Source organism: Phyllostomus discolor, chromosome X (assembly GCF_004126475.2).
Source record: "Phyllostomus discolor isolate MPI-MPIP mPhyDis1 chromosome X, mPhyDis1.pri.v3, whole genome shotgun sequence".
NCBI classification, from domain to species: Eukaryota; Metazoa; Chordata; class Mammalia; order Chiroptera; family Phyllostomidae; genus Phyllostomus; species Phyllostomus discolor.
The window spans coordinates 85011781-85033059 of NC_050198.1; the positions used below are offsets into that span (position 1 = coordinate 85011781).

Genomic DNA, 21279 nt, shown 5'->3' on the forward strand with positions numbered 1-21279 from the left:
GTTACATAGTCCCATCATTATTCTGTATACTTGTTTGTCTCAGACACCAGCGATTGACTGTGAGCCAGCTACCTTCCGGGTCTTTACAGTGTCTGTGTGCCCTGGTGAGAGCCCGGTACATGTCTTTCTCATTCCACCTGAGAATTTCACACATCTGCTATTTGTGCATCGATACCCTTAGGGGTTCATCCTTTTTCAGGAAATATACTGGGCTGGGTGTTATTGTATTACCAAAATTCAGTGAACTCAGTATTGAAGCTATTGGGGAAAACAAAAACAAAAACAAAAAATATATGTCCTCAGTAAAATCTAAAATACCTTTGCCTACTGAACACTAGTTAAATTCACCCAACCAGAACTCATGGAAACCTGGATTCCTAGCCAGTCACTCATGGGGCTTTTGCCCATCCAGGCATCAGAACTTTGTAACTGACCTGTAAGAGTGGTCAGCATGGCCCATTTTGAGAGTCATATATCAGCACAAAAAACGACATCCACAGTTCATGACTAGTGAAATAGCATTACTCTTCCATAGAGAGAATATGGTCTAAAGGTGATACAAATATGGCTCAGTCCCTGGCTGGTGTGGCTCAGTGGACTGAGTGCCGGCCTGTGACCAAAATGTGGCTGGTTCAATTCCTAGTCAGGGCACAGGCCTGGGTTGTAGGCCAGGTCTCTGACTGGGGACATGCAAGAGGCAACCAATTCACATTTCTCTTCCTCTCTTTGTCCCTCCCTTCTGTTCTCTGCCCTGGATGGTGTGGCTCAGTGGATTGAGTGTTGGCCTGTGAACCAAAGGGTCACATGTTCGATTCCCAGTCAGAGCACATGCCTGGGTTTGAGGGTCAGGTCCCCAGTGAGGTTGTATGAGAGGCAACCACCGATTGATGTTTCTCTCCCTCTCTTTCTCCATCTCTTCCCCTTTCTCTAAACATAAGTAAATAAAAACCTTTTACAAAAAGATAATGGCTCAGGAACTTGATTAATCTGGGTTTGAATTCTTGCTCTCATCAAGGGACTCAATCTATTAAACTCAGGTTTCTGACTGCAGTATGGGCACGATCACCTTTTCTTTATAGGAGAACCACAGAGGTGTTAGGAAGGGAACGTATGCCATGTAAACAGTGTCTGGCATAAGCACTCATGAAATATTTGTTGAAATATCAAATAATATGTATAAGATTTTCTGTTGTCATGCTGGTTCAGTGAGTTGGGGGTGGGAGGAGGGAGACCACGGGCGAGGAGGATTTAAGTGAGGTATGACAGAGTATCAAGGGTTTTTTATGTTCAGGTTAGTTCTGGGTGAAATATCTGGCCCATGCTCTAACTGCAGCAGTGGCAGCCTGTAGGATGCCACCAGTATCCAACCTGTCTACTGGAATCCCTGGTAGTAAAGTGGAATAAAATGCTCAAGGCTCTTCAGCAAAGACCACAGCTACACTGATCTTCAATTGAAGGAAAGCCCTCCAAAGATCCCACCTATAGCCATTAAAGTTGCTTTAATGCTTTTTCCCCTTGACACCTTTATCATAGGCTCCCTTCTGAAGATGAGCAAGGTGGTGGTGATGGAGGTGGCAAATGGGTAGTTTCCTGCCCCTACTTCCAAATTTTACCACCTGGGCATTCCCTACTATACATCAAAGGCAACCAGAGTTACTCCTGATATTCCAGACTTTGATGACTTGCACCCATTTTAGCCCTAAGAGAAAAGTCACACATGGGACCATTCAGCTTTAAGACATTTAGCAGAAACAATGGCTGCTGGCTAAGGAATTTTGCATATTGCAGACATTTAACAAACAACAGGCAGACTGTATGAGTCTCTTCTTAGCTAATTTAAGCTCAGTTAACATTTTCTGAGGGGGCTGAGCTTACAGTTAGGTAAGTAAGATGCTCTATTTTTCACCTTCTAGGAAATGCTACTTCCTGCCCTTGGCAAATGTTCCTGACAGATTTTTCAACTTGAATGTGTGTGTGTGTGTGTGTGTGTGTGTGTGTGTGTAGCAATGTTATTCTAGGGGAAAGCCAGAGGGTGTGCAGCAGTGGGAAATGTTGCTGCCACCCCTGTTTTTAGTGTTGGGGATGTCTTTTAAATATTCCTCATTGTCAGTTTGTTCTTGTAGCAAATGGAAGAATGTAATATGTCAAATTTCTTTATTACTAAGTAATTTATATTGAAAATACCTAAGTACCCTATCCCTGCCACTGCTTTCTAACATCGCGTACTAGTGGAAGACTGGCAAAATCAAATATCAATGTGATTGTATCTGTAATGTTTTTTACTTGTTTTCTTCCTGACAGCAATTAGGAATTTTTAAATTTTTACAGCAGATTTTTAATATGTACACACATTCTTTGTTCACCAGCACTTGTCTAGCCCTGATCTGTTTCACCAATATGTTGGCCAACATACCTTTTGGGTCACTTTGTCCTCTATAGATCAAGATGTTCTGTGTATTATGACTTTAAGGACTACACTTTTGTGAGCATCCTAAGGAAAAATGTAGAAGAGTGATCATTATTTACAGATTACAAAGCCGTGGTTAACAACTTGTATTATGATGTTGACACTGGCCAGTAAGCCAGGACAAGTGGAATAGAGAAACTGAGACAGAGAGCTGAACAAAGTGGCTAAGCAATTACAGCCAAATACAGAAGGTCACCTCCTTAGAGATAACATCTAAAGCTCAGTTGTATTTCAGCTCCAGGCTCAGAAAAGCAGCAAAACATGGTGGGTGTTGCCAGGACTGGCTATTATGATTAAGGATCTGGCACTGACCAATCAGTGGAGACCATGACCCTAAAAGGGAACCCCTGGGGAACTGATGAATATTCTATTGAAACCCTCCCTTTAACATTCCCTGCCTTCAGAAGAGAGAGAAAAACTCAAGACAAAGATCTAGGTTAAGTAATCTCCCTCCCTGAGGGTAGCAGCAGCCCACACCATTGCCTCTCCTGTTCCCTCACTTCTTCCTCTACAGGCATTGATCTCTTAAACTCTAAGGGACCCCAAGGCTTGCAATCAGGGGAGCAGTGGACAGCAGTAGCTTTTCCCAAGCTAATACTCTGAAACTGTCCCCAAGGCCCCATTTTCTCTGACTTCCCAGTGAGCTAAGGCAGCCCAGCCTAGGCTGTCCTATTATTGCTTCCTCTATGCTAAGCCCTTCCTTGTTTCACTATCCCCAGCTTTGATAAATGCACCCTCATAGTCACCTGGACTCATGTTGTGAACGGTTTTCTACATGAAGTTAAGAACCCACACACTACTAGCTGGACCTAGGCAGACCCGCTCAGGGCCAGTTCCCCTTTCTGGTAATATAATACCAATGGCATCTAGAGAAATGCAAGAGTGGGGCACATCTCCCCAGGAGCCTTCTCTGTTTATACCATCACCATTTTGGATAGGAGAATCTGGCAGCTCTCAGCCCCAGAAACACCCCTCCCCACAAGGTGACACCACCCTGGGCATGCACCCTTCTGAGGCCTTGTGGCCCAGAACAAGAAGTGGGGCCCACCTCTAGATGTAGGCCCCTGGGGAAGGAGAGGATGAATTGAGTACCTTCCAAGAACCTCAAATACTGCCCCATCTCTGCCTACAATGAATCCATCCTTCTCTAGAATACAAGAACCCTGGAAATAAACTGAAGCATGATCCCATCTTCAGGGCAGTCTGGGCCCTAAGTTGTTACCTAAGAGAAAGTGGGATTTGGCTGCTCATTGTCACCAACAGGCAAATTCTGGAGGCAGAGGTTTGGGGTAAGAGGAGAGGGGTCTTTTATTCAAAAGCTACACAATCTGGAAAGATGGCAGGCTCCTACCTCAAAGCTTATCCCCTCCAGAGCACCCAGAGGAAAACCCAGCCACCCCCTGCCAAACCAGTCCAAGACTGCATCCAGAGTTCCTTCGCCCATTCAAAATACCATCCTTCAGGAATTACAGGGCACCACTGCACAATCATCCAAGCAGCTCAGCTTCTTTCCCTGCTACTGTCAGGCCTCAGGCTCCTTTCTGGAGTCTGTGTATGGGGCCAGTGAGCCATGCTACCATTGACGCTCCCCATGCTGGGAGTCTGGGGTTGCTGTCAACTGGTGCAGTGGGCTGTGCAGTGGCTCCTTCATGCTGGCCACAGGGCCCAGTGCCTAGCACTTGGCCAAGTGCCTTCCAGGGCTAGCCAGTCCTGCAAAGCACTGGTCTGCACATCCATACTGATGGGTCCCAGAAGAAGACTTAATTATTTCTCCCTTCCCTCTGTTTAAAAACCTCGCAGGTCAGACTTCTGTGCATTCCAGAAGGGTCTAGCTGCCCCCGCCAATCCCATCCTTTTCCAAGGCTAGACTGGCAGGTCTTACTCCAGCTGAGCACCTCCCCCTGCTGCCATGTTGACCTTTAAGGTACATGTGCAGCTATGTCCTCTGTCCCACCTTCAGTCAAGGAACAGAAGTGGGTAGGAGAGCTTTTCTCTTTGTTAGTCACTTGCTAACCTCACACATGCTAATGCAATGACTTCCTCCTGCCACATCTCTGCCTAGAACCAGAAACCTGCCATCAGGAGCTGCATAAGGGCAGTGCCATGTACAAGGCACTAGTACAAACACAGATCTGTTCTTGATTGGGCAGTTCTCTCCATTAGCCACCTCTCAGTTCCTGCTGCTGATAAAGCCACTAGTATCAAAGTGACACTGAGCGAGTGGAGCCTTGCTTCTGTCTACATCTAGCCCCTGCTCAGAGACTCTGCCTGTTCCTCTGCATCGCCCGCCCAACCTCTAATCAGAGAACTTCACACAAGCCTTGGCTATGGCTGCCAACTAGAGACCTTTAATGTCCCTTGTGCCCACCATCCAGCCAGTGCAAGGGCATAGGGCTCTCAGTGGAGGCCACTGAGATGCAGCAGGCTGGTGGGTGGGACTTGGAGGCATCTCCCACCACAGATGAAGACTGGAAAAGTAGCAACCTACTGGAAATCATTCCAAGGATGATTTCCTTTTGCATTTCTTACTGTAGAGGGTTTTATCTGTAGGCTTCTGCTGGGAGGGCCTGGTGCCTGTCTTGGAAGGTGGCACAGCATTTTACCTGGAAGACGGAGGCAGTGTCCCTAGTTCTGGCTCCCAGGTGTGGAGTCCCAACACCTAATTGCCTCGGTTCTTTACTTTTGCCTCTAGATGCCCTCCATCTATTCCCCCCACAACAGCCTGACATCCTCAGCCCTATACCCACTCCACAGAGAGTTCAGTGGTCAGCTCTAAGCAACTGCTTTTTGTTCAATATTAAATGATATCATTGCTGATGTAAGAATGTCCAAACATGTAGAGAATTTTACAGGAGTTTCTTTGAGCCAAACTGACAACATGCCAGGGAACAAGATCTCAAATGATCCAGTGAATGACAGCTTTGCAGTTCTCTTTATATATTTGGAATGAAGGGAGTAACATAAGGAAGATTACATAAAGATAGGAGAAAGCAAGACCAGGCAATCTCTATGATTAGAATATAGGACAGTTGATGAGTTATGTGTTCCCTTGAAGGTTGTTGGTCTTCCACAGGTTTGAAAAAAAGATTACTCTGGCATTTCAAAGGCATGTTAACCTAGATGTACAAGAACAATGGACAGGGCTTGCTTAAAGTAAAGATAAGCTTTTGTTAGGGAAGTTATAGGTCTGAGGCATTACTACCTACCATGATATGCCTAATTAAGAATTTGTGCTCAAGCTGCCCCCTGGGGTTACTTTCAGTCTTTGAACTTGTTAAATTTATTACAGAGCCCCTTTTTCATTCACATAATACTGTAGAAAAACCAAACTGTCATATCTACTTGAACTTCAAAACATAGGCTGTGCCTTGCTCTGCTTTGAAGCTGGGGCCAGCTGGGACTTATAACAAAGCATTCATTGTGGTCCCGAGAGACACCTTAAGTGATTTGGAGATGAGGATGGCTCGGTGAGGTGGGTCAGGTCATGAAGTGACATGCAGGGAGTTTGGATTGCATCACTACTATTTTGTTTTGGGGACCATGCAGCCATGGTCACATTAAGAATATTGAATGAACTTCTGGTCAACATGGAGGCATTGGTAGATACACTTTGCCTCCTTGCACAACCAAAAGAAGGACAACAACAAATTTAAAAACAAAAAACAACCAGAATTGGCAGAAAATTGAACTGTATGGAAGTCTGACAACCAAGGAGTTAAGGAAGAAATATTCAACCAGATGGGTAGGAGGGGTGGAGACTGGGAGCCAGGGTGGGGAGGACCTGTGGTAAGTCAGAGGCTGGAGGAATGGGCAGGTGAAGCAATGGCTGGTGGTCCCACATTTGTGTGAAGATAAACCAGGAGGAAGAACTGGGGAGCGAGACAGACCAACAGACCAACAGACCATGCAACTCAGGGTTCCAGCATGGGAAAAGAGAGCCTCAAAACCTCTGGCCGTAAAGACCTATGAGAGATTCAGTGGTGGGAGAAACTCCCAGCTTCACAGGAGAATTTGTTGGAGAGACCCACAGGGTCCTACAACGTATACAAATCCACCCACCTGGGTATCAGCACCAGAAAGGCCCAAATTGTTTGTAGGTATCAGGGGACCTAACGGAAAGCCAGCAAAGAACTGAACAAGCAGCAATATTCCCTCTCTGACCCCTCTTCCACATACAGCAGTACAATGCAGTGATGTGGCTTGCCCTGCCCTGGTGAATACCTAAGGTTCTGCCCCTTACAATGGAACAGGTGTGCTGAGACAAAGAAATATGGCCCAAATGAAAGAACAGATCAAAACTACAGAATAACAACTAAGCAATGAAGAGATAGCCAACCTATCAGGTGCACAGTTCAAAACACCGGTAATCAGGATGCTCACAGAAATTGTTGAGTATGGTCACCAACTGTAAAATAGAGCAAAGAGTAAAGGCTATGCAAAGTGAAATAAAGGAAAATATATGGGGAACTAACAGTGAAGAGAAGGGAACTGGGACTCAAATCAACAGTTTGGAGCAGAAGGAAGAAAGAAATATTCAATCAGAACAGAATGAAGAAACAAGAACTCAAAAAAAAATGAGGAGAGGCTTAGGAATCTCTGGGAAAACTTTAAACATTCCAACATCCAAATCACAGGGGTGCCAGAAAGAGAAGAGGAAGAGCAAGAAACTGAAAACTTTTCTGAACAAATAATGAAGGAGAACTTCCTCAATCTGGCAAAGGAAATAGACTTCTAGGAAGTCCAGGAAGCTCAGAGAGTCCCAAAGAAGTTGGACCCAAGAAAGCACAAGGCACATCATAATTACATTAGCCAAGATTAAAGATAAGGAGAGAATCTTCAAAGCAGCAAGAGAAAAGGAGACAGTTATCTACAAAGGAGTTTCCATAAGACAATCAGCTGATTTCTCAAAAGAAATCTTGCAGGCAAGAAGGGACTGGAAAGAACTATTCAAAGCCATGAAAGGCAAGATTACTCCATCCAGCAAAGATCACTCTATCCAGCAAAGCTATCATTTAGAATGGAAGGGCAGATAAAGTGCTTCCCAGATGAGGTCAAGTTAAAGGAGTTCATCATCACCAAGCCCTTATTATATGAAATGTGAAAGGGACTTATCTGAGAAAAAGATGATCAAAACTATGAACATTAAAATGACAATGAACTCACAACTATCAACAACTAAATCCAATAAACAAATGCAAAAACTAAGCAAACAACTACAACAGGAATAGAATCACGGAAATGGAGATCATGTGGAGGGTTATCAGCAGGGAGGGGGAGTGCAGAGAATGGGGGAAAAGTTACAGGGAATAAGAGGCATAAATGCTAGGTACAAAATAAGGGGACATTGAGAATAGTGTAGGAAATGGAGAAGCCTAAGAGCTTATATGTGCAACCCATGGACATGAACTAAGGGGGTAGGAGAGGGGAGATGCAGGGCAGAGGGGAATAAAGGAGAGGTAAAATATAGGACAACTGTAATAGCATAATCAATAAAATATACTTAAAAAAAATATTGAGTGAAGATTTGAGTTGTCTTCAATGCATCACTCACCAAAAATCTGTCACTAAAACATTTGTGTAGCTTTAAGAATCCCCATGTCTAGGTCACAGTAGAGGCCATTTACATGAGAATATCTGGAACAAGACCAAAGTGTCTCCAACTTACCCTCAAATACTGTGAAAACTTTTAGAGGCACAGCATCCACTTCCCAAAGCTCCGCAATACATAATTCAGTGGGTATTATTCTTTCAACATGACATTGGCCAGTCAAGAGCTTCCTATGGTCTTGGTATCTAAGAAAAAGACCTGAATCAGCCTCCCTGCCCCTTTCTCTTACCAATATCCATTCTGCATTCCAAGCACTGCCTAAGGCCAGGGATTTCCGTCTGTTCCTAGAGCCCCTACCCCCAATATCCTGCATTGCTCTCACATACCCAAACTCTGGCACAGCTTAAGCCCTCTTTCCAGGAAGCCCTGGCCAGTCACATGCTCTAGACCCCATGGTGAAATTAGAGTAGAAGCATTTAACAATCTGTGAAGGCCTCTTCTAAAGTCTAAGTCTTGCAACCTCACTTTTCCCACCTTGCTAACCCTTCTGTGTCCTGGATATCTTCCCAACTCCAGTAGATCCCAAAGTTTCAGTTCTCCTGGCTGTTGGTTACCAGAGTCCCTCATTTCCAGTACCCTCTTCTGGACTACCCTCACCACCCACTGTCCCTTGGCCCTCTCAGATACATCACTCAGAAACCTTATCAGCCTGCTCTCTGGGGTCCCTTTATGCCCCATCAGCTGCCAAATCCCTTAAAAGCCCTCCCTCTTCAGCTCAGATGCAATCACATCTGCTATTTTTTGCCCATATCATTAAAGCTGCTGCAGCCTGGACCTGTCACCACATGGTTCTGACAAGCCCCAGAAATAGCCCCAGACTCCTGAGTGAGGGCACACTATCTCTACTAGCCCTGGACACTGGGCAGTTTAATATCCAGGGCATCTAGTGATTGCTCCACTGATTGAGGAATTTACCTTCTACTCTCTGTGTTTTGAGTGACTATCATGAAAGGATGCTCACATATATAAAATGTTTTTTCTATTGAAATGATCATGTGATTTTGGCCTTTGTCTTATTAATATGGTATACAACATTGATTGATTTTAATTTTTAACCAATCTTGTGTTCCTGGGATAAATCCCACTTGGTCATTGTTATGGGCTGAATTGTGTCCTAAAATTCATATACTGAAGTCCTAACCCAAAGTGCCCCAGAATGTAACGGTGTTTGGAGATAGGATCTGTAAAGAGGTAATTCAGTTAAAATTAGGATGGACCTTGATCCAACATCACCACTGTCCTTATAAGAGGAAATTTTGACACAGATATACATAATGGAAAAACCATGTGAAGAGACAGGGTAAAATAAGCATCTACAAGCCAAGGAGAGAGGTCTCAGAAAAAATCAACCCTGGTGAAACTTTGGGCTTGATCATCTAGTCTTCAAAGTTGTGAGACAATAAATTTCTGTTGTTTAAGTTACCCAGTCTGTGACACCTTGTTATAGTAGTCCTAGCCACCCAGTATGGTCATTATGTACAATCTTTTATATGTTGAAGCATTGGTTTGAAGATTTTTGTTTCTATATTTATAAATGACATTGGCCTGAGGTTATTTAGTTTTTTTCTTGTTTCTGTCTAGTTTTTGTATAGTTTTTGTAACTCATTCTCATAGAATGAGTTGGGAAGTATTCCCTCCTTTTGTTTTTTGCAAGAGTTCGAGAAGGACTTGTATTCACTGTTTTTTAAGTGACTGGTAGAAATCACTTAAAAAACAGTGAATCAATCTAGACCTCAGCTAATTTCTGTATATGTGTGAGTGTTTGTGTTTCTATGAAGTGCTTTATGTACTAATTTAGTCTGTTTACTTGTTATAGGTCTATTTAGATTTCCTATTTCTTTTCAAGCAAAAGGTTGGGTTTTGTTTTTAATTTTTATAGGAGCTTTACTGAGATATAATTCACATACCATAGTAACCAACTATTTAAAATAGGCAATCCAATGTCTATTTATTCTTCAAATAATTATGATTTCATGTATGTCATCTAATTTTGGGCATATTCATAGCATTCTCTTATGCTCCTTTCTAAAGATAGAGATAAGATAGAGATATCTGCACTTTCATTTCTGATTTTAATAATTTGAATCTTCTCTCTTCTTTCTTGGTCAGTCTACTTTAAAGGCTTATCAATACTCTTGATCATTTCAAAGAACCAACTTTTGGTTTTATTGATCTTCTCAATTGTTTCCTTTTCTCTATTTCACTTATTTCTGCTCTAATCTTCATCATTTCTTTCATTCTGCTTGCTTTGGGTTTAGGTTACTCTTCTTTTTCTAGTTCTTAAGGCAGAAGTTTCAGTTATTGACTTTAGATCTTTCTTTGTCCTTACTCTGCAATTTCTGGATTGGTTCTCACTTATTAATACTCTAATTGCTTTCATAATAAGACCAAAACCTCAGTGGGTTGCTGGGTTGGCAACCTTTTCTTGGACCCTTTATACTAGATCAGCTACCAGGGTGCCCAGGCATCCTTTAGGTGCTCAGAGACACCAGCACTCTGAAAGTCTCCTATAAACATACATTGCCTTGAATTGTTTATACATTCCTCATTTGTATAATAACTCCTCTAGACACTGAGCCTCTATATTTATTTTTAAAAAATTTTTAAAGATTTTATTTACTTATTTTTAGAGAGAGGGGAAAGGAGAGAAAGAGGGAGAGGAACAACAATTTATGGTTGCCTCTTGTGTGCCCCCCACTGGGGACCTGGCCCACAACCCAGACATATACCCTGACTGGAAATTGGACCAGTGACCCTTTGGTTCACAGGCAGGCAATCAATCCACTGAGCCCACCAGCCAGGACCAGCATCCATATTTCTTAGCACAGTGTCTAGGTGTAAGTCCTCACCAATTTTTATTGACTGACTGACTGACAAACTGACTGATGGACCCTTCATGGTGGATGGTAACTGCCAATTCCCTTGGGCATATCCCCTTTATTAGAGGGAGAACTTTTTCTGCCTTACTACCTGGATTAGTTAAGAATAGTCAGTTAAAGAAAAAACAAGTCGTACCACAAACCAAAAGGTTGCCAGTTTTCCTGGTCAGGGCACATACCTGGGTTGCAGGCCAGGTCTCTGGTTGGGGAGAGGCAACCAATTGATGTTTCTCTCCCTTTCCTTCTCCCTCCCTTCCCCCTCTCTAAAAAATAAATAAATCAAATCTTTTTTTTAAAGGGAAGGATCTAATGTTGAAAGTAGATACTAATACTGACTAATCTGTTTAAGGTCAAATGCTATAGGTACCAACAAGGCATCAGAACAGTGTGGGAAGATGTGCCAAAGCCAGGGCTTTCTTGATACCCCAGAACTGGAAACTGACAGGGAAATATGAAATCCAAGAAAGCTGCAGAAACCCCCACCCTTCAAGCATGCAGTGGCCTGCCACCATCAGTGCCAGTGAAGGAATGCATCCTTCTGGCTTCTACATCTTACAGCAGGGCCTCTCAGAGAAGACTGGAACCTTGCCTGCAAGGGGATATGGACATGAGAATAGAACCAAATGAAAACAAAACCGATAAATCATAGCTGTTGCCTGGGTGAAGTATGTGTGTGTGTGTGTGTTCTTGTAGGCATGTAACATATTAGACATCGCCAGTACCTTCCATGGAGCCCAGTAGTAATTAATTTATCATGAAATCCTTTCTTTATTTTTTCAGTATCTAAAATTTATTAATATCTTTCAACATATCAATAGGTAAAAGGAGGAGGGAAGGATCATTTTAATAGATTTCTTTTTTTAATTGTTGTTCGAATACAGTTTTCTCCATTTTCCCTGCCACCACTTTCTCCCACCATACCCACCCCCACATCCCACCCTCCATCCTTCCCCCCTTTGGCTTTGTCCATGGGTCCTTTATACATGTTCCTTGACTACCCTTTCCCTTCTTTCCCCTGTTTTCTCCCTCCCTCCTCCCCTCTGGTTACTGTCAGTTTGTTCTTTGTTTCAATGTCTCTGGTTATATTTTGCTTGCTTTTTTGTTTTGTTGATTAGGTACCACTTATAGGTGAGATCATATGGTATTTGTCTTTTACCTCCTGGCTTATTTCACTTACCATAATGCTCTCCAGTTCCATCCATGCTGTCACAAAGGGTAGGAGCTCCTTTTTGTCTTTTTGCTGTGTAATATTCCATTGTGTAAGTGTACCATAGTTTTTTGATACACTCATTTACTGATGGGCATCTAGGTTGCTTCCAGCACTTGGCTACTGTAAACTGTGCTGCTATGAACATTGGGGTGCATAGGTATAACAGGGTGCAGCCAAGAGGAGGGCCCCAAATAGGGATTTAGAATGGGGTCCAGAACTCAAGGTGTTCAGGAAATATTAAGATGTCCTCACTCCTTCCCCTACAGGTGTGGGTTGGGAGAAGGGACACATGGAGCAGGGCCATTGAGAGCTGTTTTATATAGCAACAGCTTTGCAGCTAAACTCTGGCATGGTCATTTAACATATCTATAACCTTTAACTGGTTACATAGATATGTTAATAGCTGTGGCCATGCTCTGAGTCAGGGGAATGGAAGTAACTTCCCCACCAAGACATAACTGGGGGGAAGGTCCCCCGAGTTACAGCACCTGCATGGGAGCTTGGAGCATTGGGACATTGCAAGTCAGGTTTTTTACTGTAGGAAAAAGAAGTTATAAATAAGTATGAAGGAAAGTGCTCAATCACACCTTGAGTAGAAGGCTGAATAATCTGACATTTTATAAACCATTTGTAATTTCTGTATCTATGCAGCTCCTATTCCTAGAATTATTGGGTGCTTATTATGTGCCAGGCAGGCTGGTCTGTTATTGATATACATATGAGTTATTTCTAGTACTTGTCTGCCAATGTACATGGGCAAGATTTTCCTTATGGTATACACCCAGGAGTGGAATCCTGAGTCAAAATGTGTGTGCATCTTTAACACTAGCAGCTATTTCCAATTTGTTTTTCAAAGTACTGGCTGCATCATATGCCTTCCATCAGTTGATAAGAGTTGAACCACCCACCCTCTCTTATTCTTGATATAACCAATTAAAATTTTTGCCAGTATGAGATATGTGAATTGACATGCTATTGTGTGTTTAATCTACATTTGTCCAGTTACTGATGCTGAGTATTTTTTTCCACATCTATTGGCAATTTGGTTTACTCCTCTAAGAACTGTTTCTTTCAAACCATCCACTTTTCTATTATACTGTTTGGTAGACATAAAAATGATTTTTACATTGATTTTACATCTAGCATGCTTGCTAAACTCTCATATTAATTCCAATGATTAATACTGGATTCTTTGTACTTTCTAAGTAGAAAATCATATTATCTGTAAAGAACAACAGTTTTCTATCTTCCTTTCCCAACCTTATATTGATTTTTATTGCATTACAAAGCCTAGTTAGAACTTTCAGTCTGAGGGCCTTCCTTTGCCTTGATCTTGATTTTAAATGGGATGCTTTCAAAGTCTCACCCTGGCTAGTTCTTATTCTAAATATCTACCTCACTAGCTCTCTAACCTCCTCCTAATGTTATAGGGTGCAGCCAAGAGGGGGGACCCCAAATAGGCATTTGAAATGGGGTCCAGATCTCAAGGTGTCCAGGAGATTTTAAGGTGTCTTCACCCCTTCCCCCACAGGTGTGAGTTGGGGGAAGGGGCACACAGAGCAAGAACATGCAGGGCAGCTTTGCAGCTAATCCATGGCATGGTCATTTAGCATACCTATAGCCTTTGGCTGGTCACTTAGATATGCTAAAAAGCTATGGCCATGCTCAAGGCCAGGGGGATGGAAAGGGACCTCCCCCCCAAGATGGGATCTGGGAGGCAGGTCCCCTGAGTTACAGCACCTGCGTGGGAGCTGGGAGAAGATTGTCTCCATGGCATGGGGTGACACCTGCCCAGACCCACGATGGCGACCAGAAAAGCTGGAGAAGACAGCAGATTGAGGGCAAGTGTGCCCAAGTGTAGGAGAAGTCGGAAATGGGGCTGCAGAAGAAGATTGGCGCGGGGGATTTAAACCCAGACACGGCAGCCATTGGGGGAGAAGCACAGAGTGGAGACTCCCACAGCCCTGAGAGAGGGAGAACCATGCGGCAGCCCTGGAGGAGAGAACCATGCAGTTTTGGCAGAGTGGGGACTCTCCCTTCCTGCAGCCCTGAGAGAGAGGACCACGTGCCTGTGCCAGAGTGGGGACCCTCACAGCTTTAGAAGGGGGAACCACCACTTGGTTTTAGCAGAGATCCTGGCGACTCAGCTGAGGGTGCCGGGAACTCAGGGAGGTCTCCCAGTCGAGAGGGATTACTAACTGAGAAGAACCAGAGGACTGCCTGAGCCATGGACTTCTATTTCCTTACCTGAGATACGGTACTCTGGACTGGGCAAAGGGGGAAGGAAGGAAGGACTGTGTGTTTGTGGGTGTTTTTAGGGACTTTAGGATTTTTGATAAAGACATTAGGTCACTACTTTAAGTTAGTATAGCATTAAATAAACATTTCCTTTCCTTTTCACAAATCTCTGGCATTGAGAGATGTCTTTCCTAGGGCAGCGGACATAACGGACCCGGGGCCTTCTTTCAATAATAGTATATCGTCCCAGGCCCCCCCCCCTTGTTGTGTTCTGTAACACTAATGAAGCTTACTCTAACTACTACCCTATTCTAAAGTACAACTTGCCACCCCTCCCCAACACTCTGGAACTACCTTCCCTGCTATATTTTTCCATAACACTTATTACTTTCCAGCATACCATGTTTTACTTATTTATTGTTTTATCATCTACCCTTCCCTGAAAGTATGAGAATGTTAGTTCTACATGGACCAAAGTTTATGTCTTTCTGTTCACTGATTTATTCCAAGTGCTCAGAAGAGTATGTTAGTCAACACTCAAGAAATATTAATTAAATTAATGAATACATGGAAAGTATTTGGAAGAGTATCTGGCTGGCATAATGATGTAATGATGTAATAATGTAAGCACTCAATAAATGATAGTAGTGATTAAGAAAGGATTCCATTCAAAAGAACCTATGTTACAGAACAACAAAGGGGAGCCTGGGACAATATACTATTACCCAAAAGGAACCCCTCAAGTTCATTATGTCCACTGCCAGAGGAAAGACGTTTATCAATGCCAGAGATTCATGAAAAGGAAAGGAAATGTTTATTTAATGCTGTACAGACTTCAAGTAGTGACCTAATGTCTTCATCAAAATCCTAAAGTCCCTTAAAACACCCCCACACACACACACAGTCCTTCCTTCCCCCTTTGCCCAGTCTGGGGTACCGTATCTCAGGAAAAGAAATAGAAGTCCGTGGCTCAGGCAGCCTCCGGTTCTTCCCAGTAATCCGTCTCGGCTGGTAGGCCTCCCTCAGTTCCCGGCACCATCAGCTTTGTTGCCAGGATCTCTGCTAAAGCCAGGTGGTGGTTCCCCCTTCTAAAGCTGTGGGGGTCCCCACTCAGCCAAAGCTGCGTGGTTCTCCCAGCAATGGCTGCCACAGCTCAGTTTTAAATCCCCGCACCAATCTTCCTCTGCAGCCCCATTTCCGACTCCTCCCACAATCGGCTACACTTGCCATCACTCTCATATCCTTCCAGCTTTACTGGGCTGCCATAGTGAGTCCGGGCAGGTGTGGCCCCATGTCAAGGAGCCAATCTGTGTGGGAGCACTTTCCTTCATACTTATTTGTAACTTCTTTTTCCTACAGTAAAAACACCTGACTTCCAATGCCCCATGCCTGTACTTTCATTTTACCAAAATGGTGCTTTTCTGTAGATTTCATACTGTTTCTTACTTTCTTCATCTGTAGATTTGCTGTGTGTATATCTATCTAGTCCCTCTCTTCCAACTATAACATGCAATTTCATCATGTATATCCATTTATCTTATTGACCTGTATCTGTCTTGGCAGGAAAAAAATATATCTTCTAAAAAGCGCGTAGGCAAAGACCTCATCAACAGTTTCTAGGCAAAATTAACCTCAATGCCTCTGAAGTTGCTGTTTCCTCCACCTGGAGGCCTCTTCCTCTAGCTTTTTTTTTTTTTTAAGAGAGAGAGAGGGGGAGGGAGGGAGAGAGAGAGAGAAACATCAATTGTGGTTGCCTCTTGCCCACCCCAGGCATGTGCCCTGACTGGGAATCCAACCAGTGACCCTTTGATTCGCAGGCCCGCACTCAATCCACCAAGCTACACCAGCCAGGGCTCTTCCTCTAGCTTTTTAATGGCTATTTCCTTCCCATAGTTTCTCAGATTTCACCTCAAATGTAACCTCCTTAGAGTTGCTTTCCCTGACCAAATTCTATGAAAAACTTCTCTTCTTCTACTATGAAACACTCTATCACACACTTCTGCTGTATTTTCTTTATGTCCCTGGTTATTAGCTAAAAAGTCTTATTTACAAATGTATAGTATGTCTCTCCCCACTTAAATTTTAACTCTTGGAGGGAAAGGATTTTGTTGCTGTTTTTCTGTTTTACTTCCAGCACCCAGAACAATGCCTGGCAGATAATCCTTGTGCAATAAACACTTGGAGTATTGAATGAGGAAAAGACTAATATCCTGGGCAATTCAAGACCATCTATGGAGAGGATTGGGGGCCTCAATATGACTCAGACCAAATTATAGTATTTCACTTCTCCACTTGCCTGTTTCTTAAAAGTATTCATTCTTACACCTGATAATATTATACAGCTGGCTGTAAAGAGAAAGGGTACTGCTCAGTAGAGCTGAGATCCACTCCTAGCTAGATTTCTTCCTGGTTTTGTGATCTGCTCACAGGGCTCAGGCTACGGCAACAATTTGTAGGAGAAATCAGCAAGTAACTTGGAGTAAACTCCTTGGTGTACATGAGTTGCAGTTTGTAGTATTATGTTGTTCCTAAAGCTATGAAAACTCTGTAAAGGACAGTGGAAGGTGGTGTGAAAAGGAGGGCCCTTTGGATGGGCCTTCTGTACGGAATCAGCATGGCAGTCCAGAGCTCCAGGGCTCCAGCACTCCAGCGCTCCAGCCCTCCAGCCCTCCACACCCCTCCAGGGAAGCAGTGCCTTCCAATTTTCACAGGCCCTGTGGCATGCCGGCCAGTGGCGTCAAAAGCGGAGCTTGCTTGAGTAGCTGGAGCCCTGGGCGAGGCTGTAACTGCTGCAGCACCTATGTGGCTTCCAGGAAGACGCTTGGATAGGATAAGGGCGGAGCTATGGTGGTGAGAGGGCGGAGCTGTTCTTGCGTTACGAGGAGGGGCAGTGGCTGCAGCAGCTGAGGCCACAGGAAACCAGTCAGGGAGCAGACCCAGGGCTGGGATACACGGAACCCAGGCCTGCCTCCCGCCTGCCGGCCACTGGTGCTCCAGCGGGTGGCAAGGTCTGCATCTGCCAGGCCCATGGCGGCATCCGCAGCTCTGTCAGCAGTGGCAGCGGTGGCGACACTGTCGGGCCTGGCAGTGCGACTGTCACGCTCTGCAGCGACCCGTGGCTCTTACTGCGTCTTCTGCAAGGGGCTCACACGCACGCTTCTCACCTTCTTTGATCTGGCCTGGCGGCTGCGCATGAACTTCCCCTATTTCTACATCGTGGCCTCGGTGATGCTCAACGTCCGCCTGCAAGTGCGGATCGAGTGAGCGCCTGTGGCCACAGCGACCCACAGGAGGGTCCTGGGCCAGCCCTCCTGCCCCTGCGTCCACCCGCCCGCAGGGAGGACAGCGCAGCCGCCCAGATCTCCCCGAGGCGGTACGGAAAGGAGGCGGGGCGGCCCAGACCTCTGGACACTTGGGCTCTGCGAAAGGACGCTGGCCACTGAGCCACCTAAAGCCGGACCCAGGCGTAACCTGCGCGCACCCGTCGTGTCCAGTGCTGGATTGCACAAAAACTCAGAAAACAGGCCGTGACTTCGGGTTTGAGGACATTATCTGAGTACAGCCAACCTGTTGCTTCACGTTGGCAAAAGGGGGAAACCAGAAAGAAGAAACGCTGCGGCAGCAGGGGCATGCTTTGACTGGCCTGACCCTAAAGGTAGGCGGCCAGAGAGGTTGGACCTGCGGGCTGGAGGGAGGCGGTTGCTATAACATTTAGACTTCAAGGCCCCTTGAGGGTTGGGACAAAATATGGAACGGGCCCCAGGAAGCGAGACCAGAGAGCTGCGGAACCAGCAGAGGCAAGCAGGGCAGCCTCGAGATCTTCAGAGTCCCTTGTCATGATTCCAAACTGGGGGTCAGGGGCAGATGTAGCTTAGACATCGCACCTGTCAGCAGTTCAGCCCATCTCCCACGGAGACCCCAGTGTTCCCTCCTCACACCGGCGGCCAGGTTCCAGGTCCCCTTTCCCCAGAGGCACAGCAGGTGTCACCAGAGCCAGAGGAAATGGAGGAGAATTGGGCTGGGGTGGCCCACGGGGAGGCCCTAGAGGAGAAAAGATGCTGCCACACTTCTCCACCCTCCTGGGTAGGCAGCCTGAACCCCCAGGGTTGTCCCCTTCTCAGCCCTCAGGCCCCAGGCTCTCTGCAGCTCCCTGCACTGTGTCTTCAGGGCCAGGGGATGCTGTCTGCCTCCCAAGAGGCTACTGCTGCCACTTTTGTTCTCCTCCTTCCTCTCTGAGGATGCAGTTGTGGAAGCCTGGAAAGGTGCCTTTCTCCCCAGCCCCCGTCCTCCACAGTTTTGCTCTTCTGCCACCTACAGCCCTCTCTGTGCCACAGAATGCCACCCTGTGGCACAGAGGACCTCCAGGCGTGCCCTGCGAACCCCAAGGATGTGGGAAATGGGGCTTTCCTTGAGCAGAGGGCAGTTCTCAAGTGGGGGGGGGGGATAGAGAAAGGGCTTGGAGAGGAGGCAACACCAGGACAACTGGGGACCTCTTTGGGTAGGGAGGCAACTCTCAGGTTTCCAATTCTTTCTTTCAGGAACTGGTGTCTGTAGCTGGTGACTCGCCCCTTCTCTGGCCTCATCAAGAGTCAAACCTCTGCCCACCAGCCAACCTTGGCCCTAGAACTTCCTGGTAGCAGCAGGGTGAAGGGGTTGGCTGAGGAGGAGATGAAGGGCCCTCCAGGCAGAGGCCCCAAGAGGTGGGGTAACCCAGTGGTGTGGTTGTGGCATGGAGAAGGACCATGTCACCTGGGCACTGAGATCTCCTACCAACACCATGAGGGAGTTCTACTCTCTCTACCTAATGACAGCAGAACCTGGGGTTCTGGGGGTGCATATTTGCCCTTGTCACACAGATAAGAAGTGGTTAAGCTAAATCTTCCTTAGGCCTACACTGCCCCACCCACTCCCCAGTCTCCTGGAAGACTTGGCATGGTGGGATGGGGCAGGGGAATCACAGGGCTCCCAGGGGATCTAGGGAGAGAGAGGTTCAGGGTTAGGAAAATGTGGGCAGCCAGCTTTCCTTGGGGAGGTGTTGGAAGTGACTGGGAAGACCAGCAGGATAGTCTAAGGTGAGACAGGCAAAAGAGAGATGAGTCCCAGGATCCCCTGGGTACCTGAGGTCTTCACCCACAGAGCCAGGTCTTCCCACCCCCCACCCCTCAACCCCCACCGCCCATCCCAGGCTTGGCCAAGGGCTCCTCAGCAGTTGGGCACAACCCTCTGGGCTTGGCTGGGAGAGGAGGGGGTGGCCCCTGGGGACATGATGTGACCAGGAAGGTAAAAAGACACACTGGGGGTGGGAGGGGACTGGCAACCACACATGACTGCATCTCTCTGTCCCCAGGCTTGGCTTCCTGACACCCAGGATCACACGGGAGACACCTCTGGATGGGCTTGGAGTGACCCTGGAGGCCCAGGCGTGCTACTGACAGGTGTTCCAGCATGGGCAGGAGCAGCCCAGAGGGGAGCCAGGAGAGACCACAGCCCTCACCACCCACCCCCAGTCCCACATCTGCTGTGACTGGTTGCTCTGGGCCCAAGTACTCAGAGATCGTGGGACTAAAACCCCACAGCAGTGTGGTCAGCCCCAGGCCCCGAGTGGCCCAATGTCACCGCATCTGCCCCACTCAGCTGCCCAGCTGGAGTCTGGGTGGTCCTGGGGGAATTACTCCTCCTGGCTCACCCCAGGGACTGGGGACTGAGGCTGGACCAAGGCTCCCACATGCCCCCAGCAGTTTCTCATGGACAGGGCCTGACGGCTTCCTTCCTTGTGCCAAGTCTCCTGCGAGTCCCCATTCCTGGTGACCCCTCCTCCATTCCAACCCTGTCCACCCAGGACCACTTGTGGGAGCCTGCCAGCCTGCTGGCTCCATGCATAGATCTCCCAGGACAGTCTCAGAGAAAGCAGAGCAACAGGGGCTGTGAAAGCTGGGAGGAGGGCCAGGGGCCTTCCTGGGGATGATACACAGATGGGCTCCTTTCAAGCCCAGGTCTCACCTGGGTGAGACCCTCTGGGTGAGTGGATCCCCAGCTGCATCCTCTTCCTGGGCCAGCTGGGGAGCAGGAAGGCCTGAGAAGGCTTGAGAATGAGGGAGGCTGCTCCCTGAACGTGTGCTTGTGTCCCACAGGGAGAAATGTGTGTCAGAGCCTCCAGGGCCCCTGGCCTCACAGCCCTGCTGGCCTGCTGAGAAGCTCCACCCCATCTGGAGGCTCTGTGGCTCTTCCTTTGGCTGTCTCTGCCCTCAGACAATGGCTAGGGGAGGGGCCAGGGACTGGTCCTTCCCTGTGCTCCTGCCACTGCTTTTCTTGCCATTTTGGCCTTGAGTAGTGAGCTGCTTCTGCTTTCCCACCCCTCCCCAACTGCACCAGGCCCTGGCTGCTCGGTGGGTTTTCAGTGCACTTTATTTATTTGCAGTCTGTTTTCCAGGCTGCAGAACTTCTACAAAATCAGGGACACCAACCTGAATGACATGGCTTTCAATTTTCCGCGTGTGTTAACTCTGTACTGGTCAGAGAATGTTCTTCTTTCTGGTGTCAAATCTCATTGTCTCTGTAAGTTAAAAAAAAATGAAAGCCCTCATGTTCTATGAGGTAAGTAAAATGAGGAGCCTCCTGTTTCTGCTGTGGTGCAATAGCCTTGGAGGGCAGAGGGGCCACAGGTGAGATCATTACTTCAGCCCAGGATCTCTGGGAGGGGAGCACCCTCAGAGGGCTGTAAGTGGGCCAGGCCCCTTCAGGAGGGGCTTGGAGATGCCACTGGACCTGGACCCCTGCCTCCCCTTGGCCCCGGGGCGGGGGGGGGGGAAGGCAGCAGCAGGGGCCTGGCCCCAGAGGTGGCAATTGTCCCACTCACAACCTTTGTTTGAATAACCCA

General features: G+C 46.6%; 1 protein-coding gene across 1 annotated transcript; it reads left to right on the forward strand.

Moving 5' to 3' along the window:
* Window positions 1–17288: 17288 nt before the first annotated feature.
* LOC114505227 (small integral membrane protein 10-like protein 2A) lies at window positions 17289–20994 on the forward strand. The gene is made up of 3 exons (XM_036016518.1): window positions 17289–18057; window positions 18941–19102; window positions 19750–20994. Exon 1 carries the CDS (start codon window positions 17430–17432, stop codon window positions 17664–17666), a length of 237 nt encoding a protein of 78 aa, XP_035872411.1. The 5' UTR covers window positions 17289–17429; the 3' UTR covers window positions 17667–18057; window positions 18941–19102; window positions 19750–20994.
* The last annotated feature ends 285 nt before the right edge of the window (window positions 20995–21279 follow it).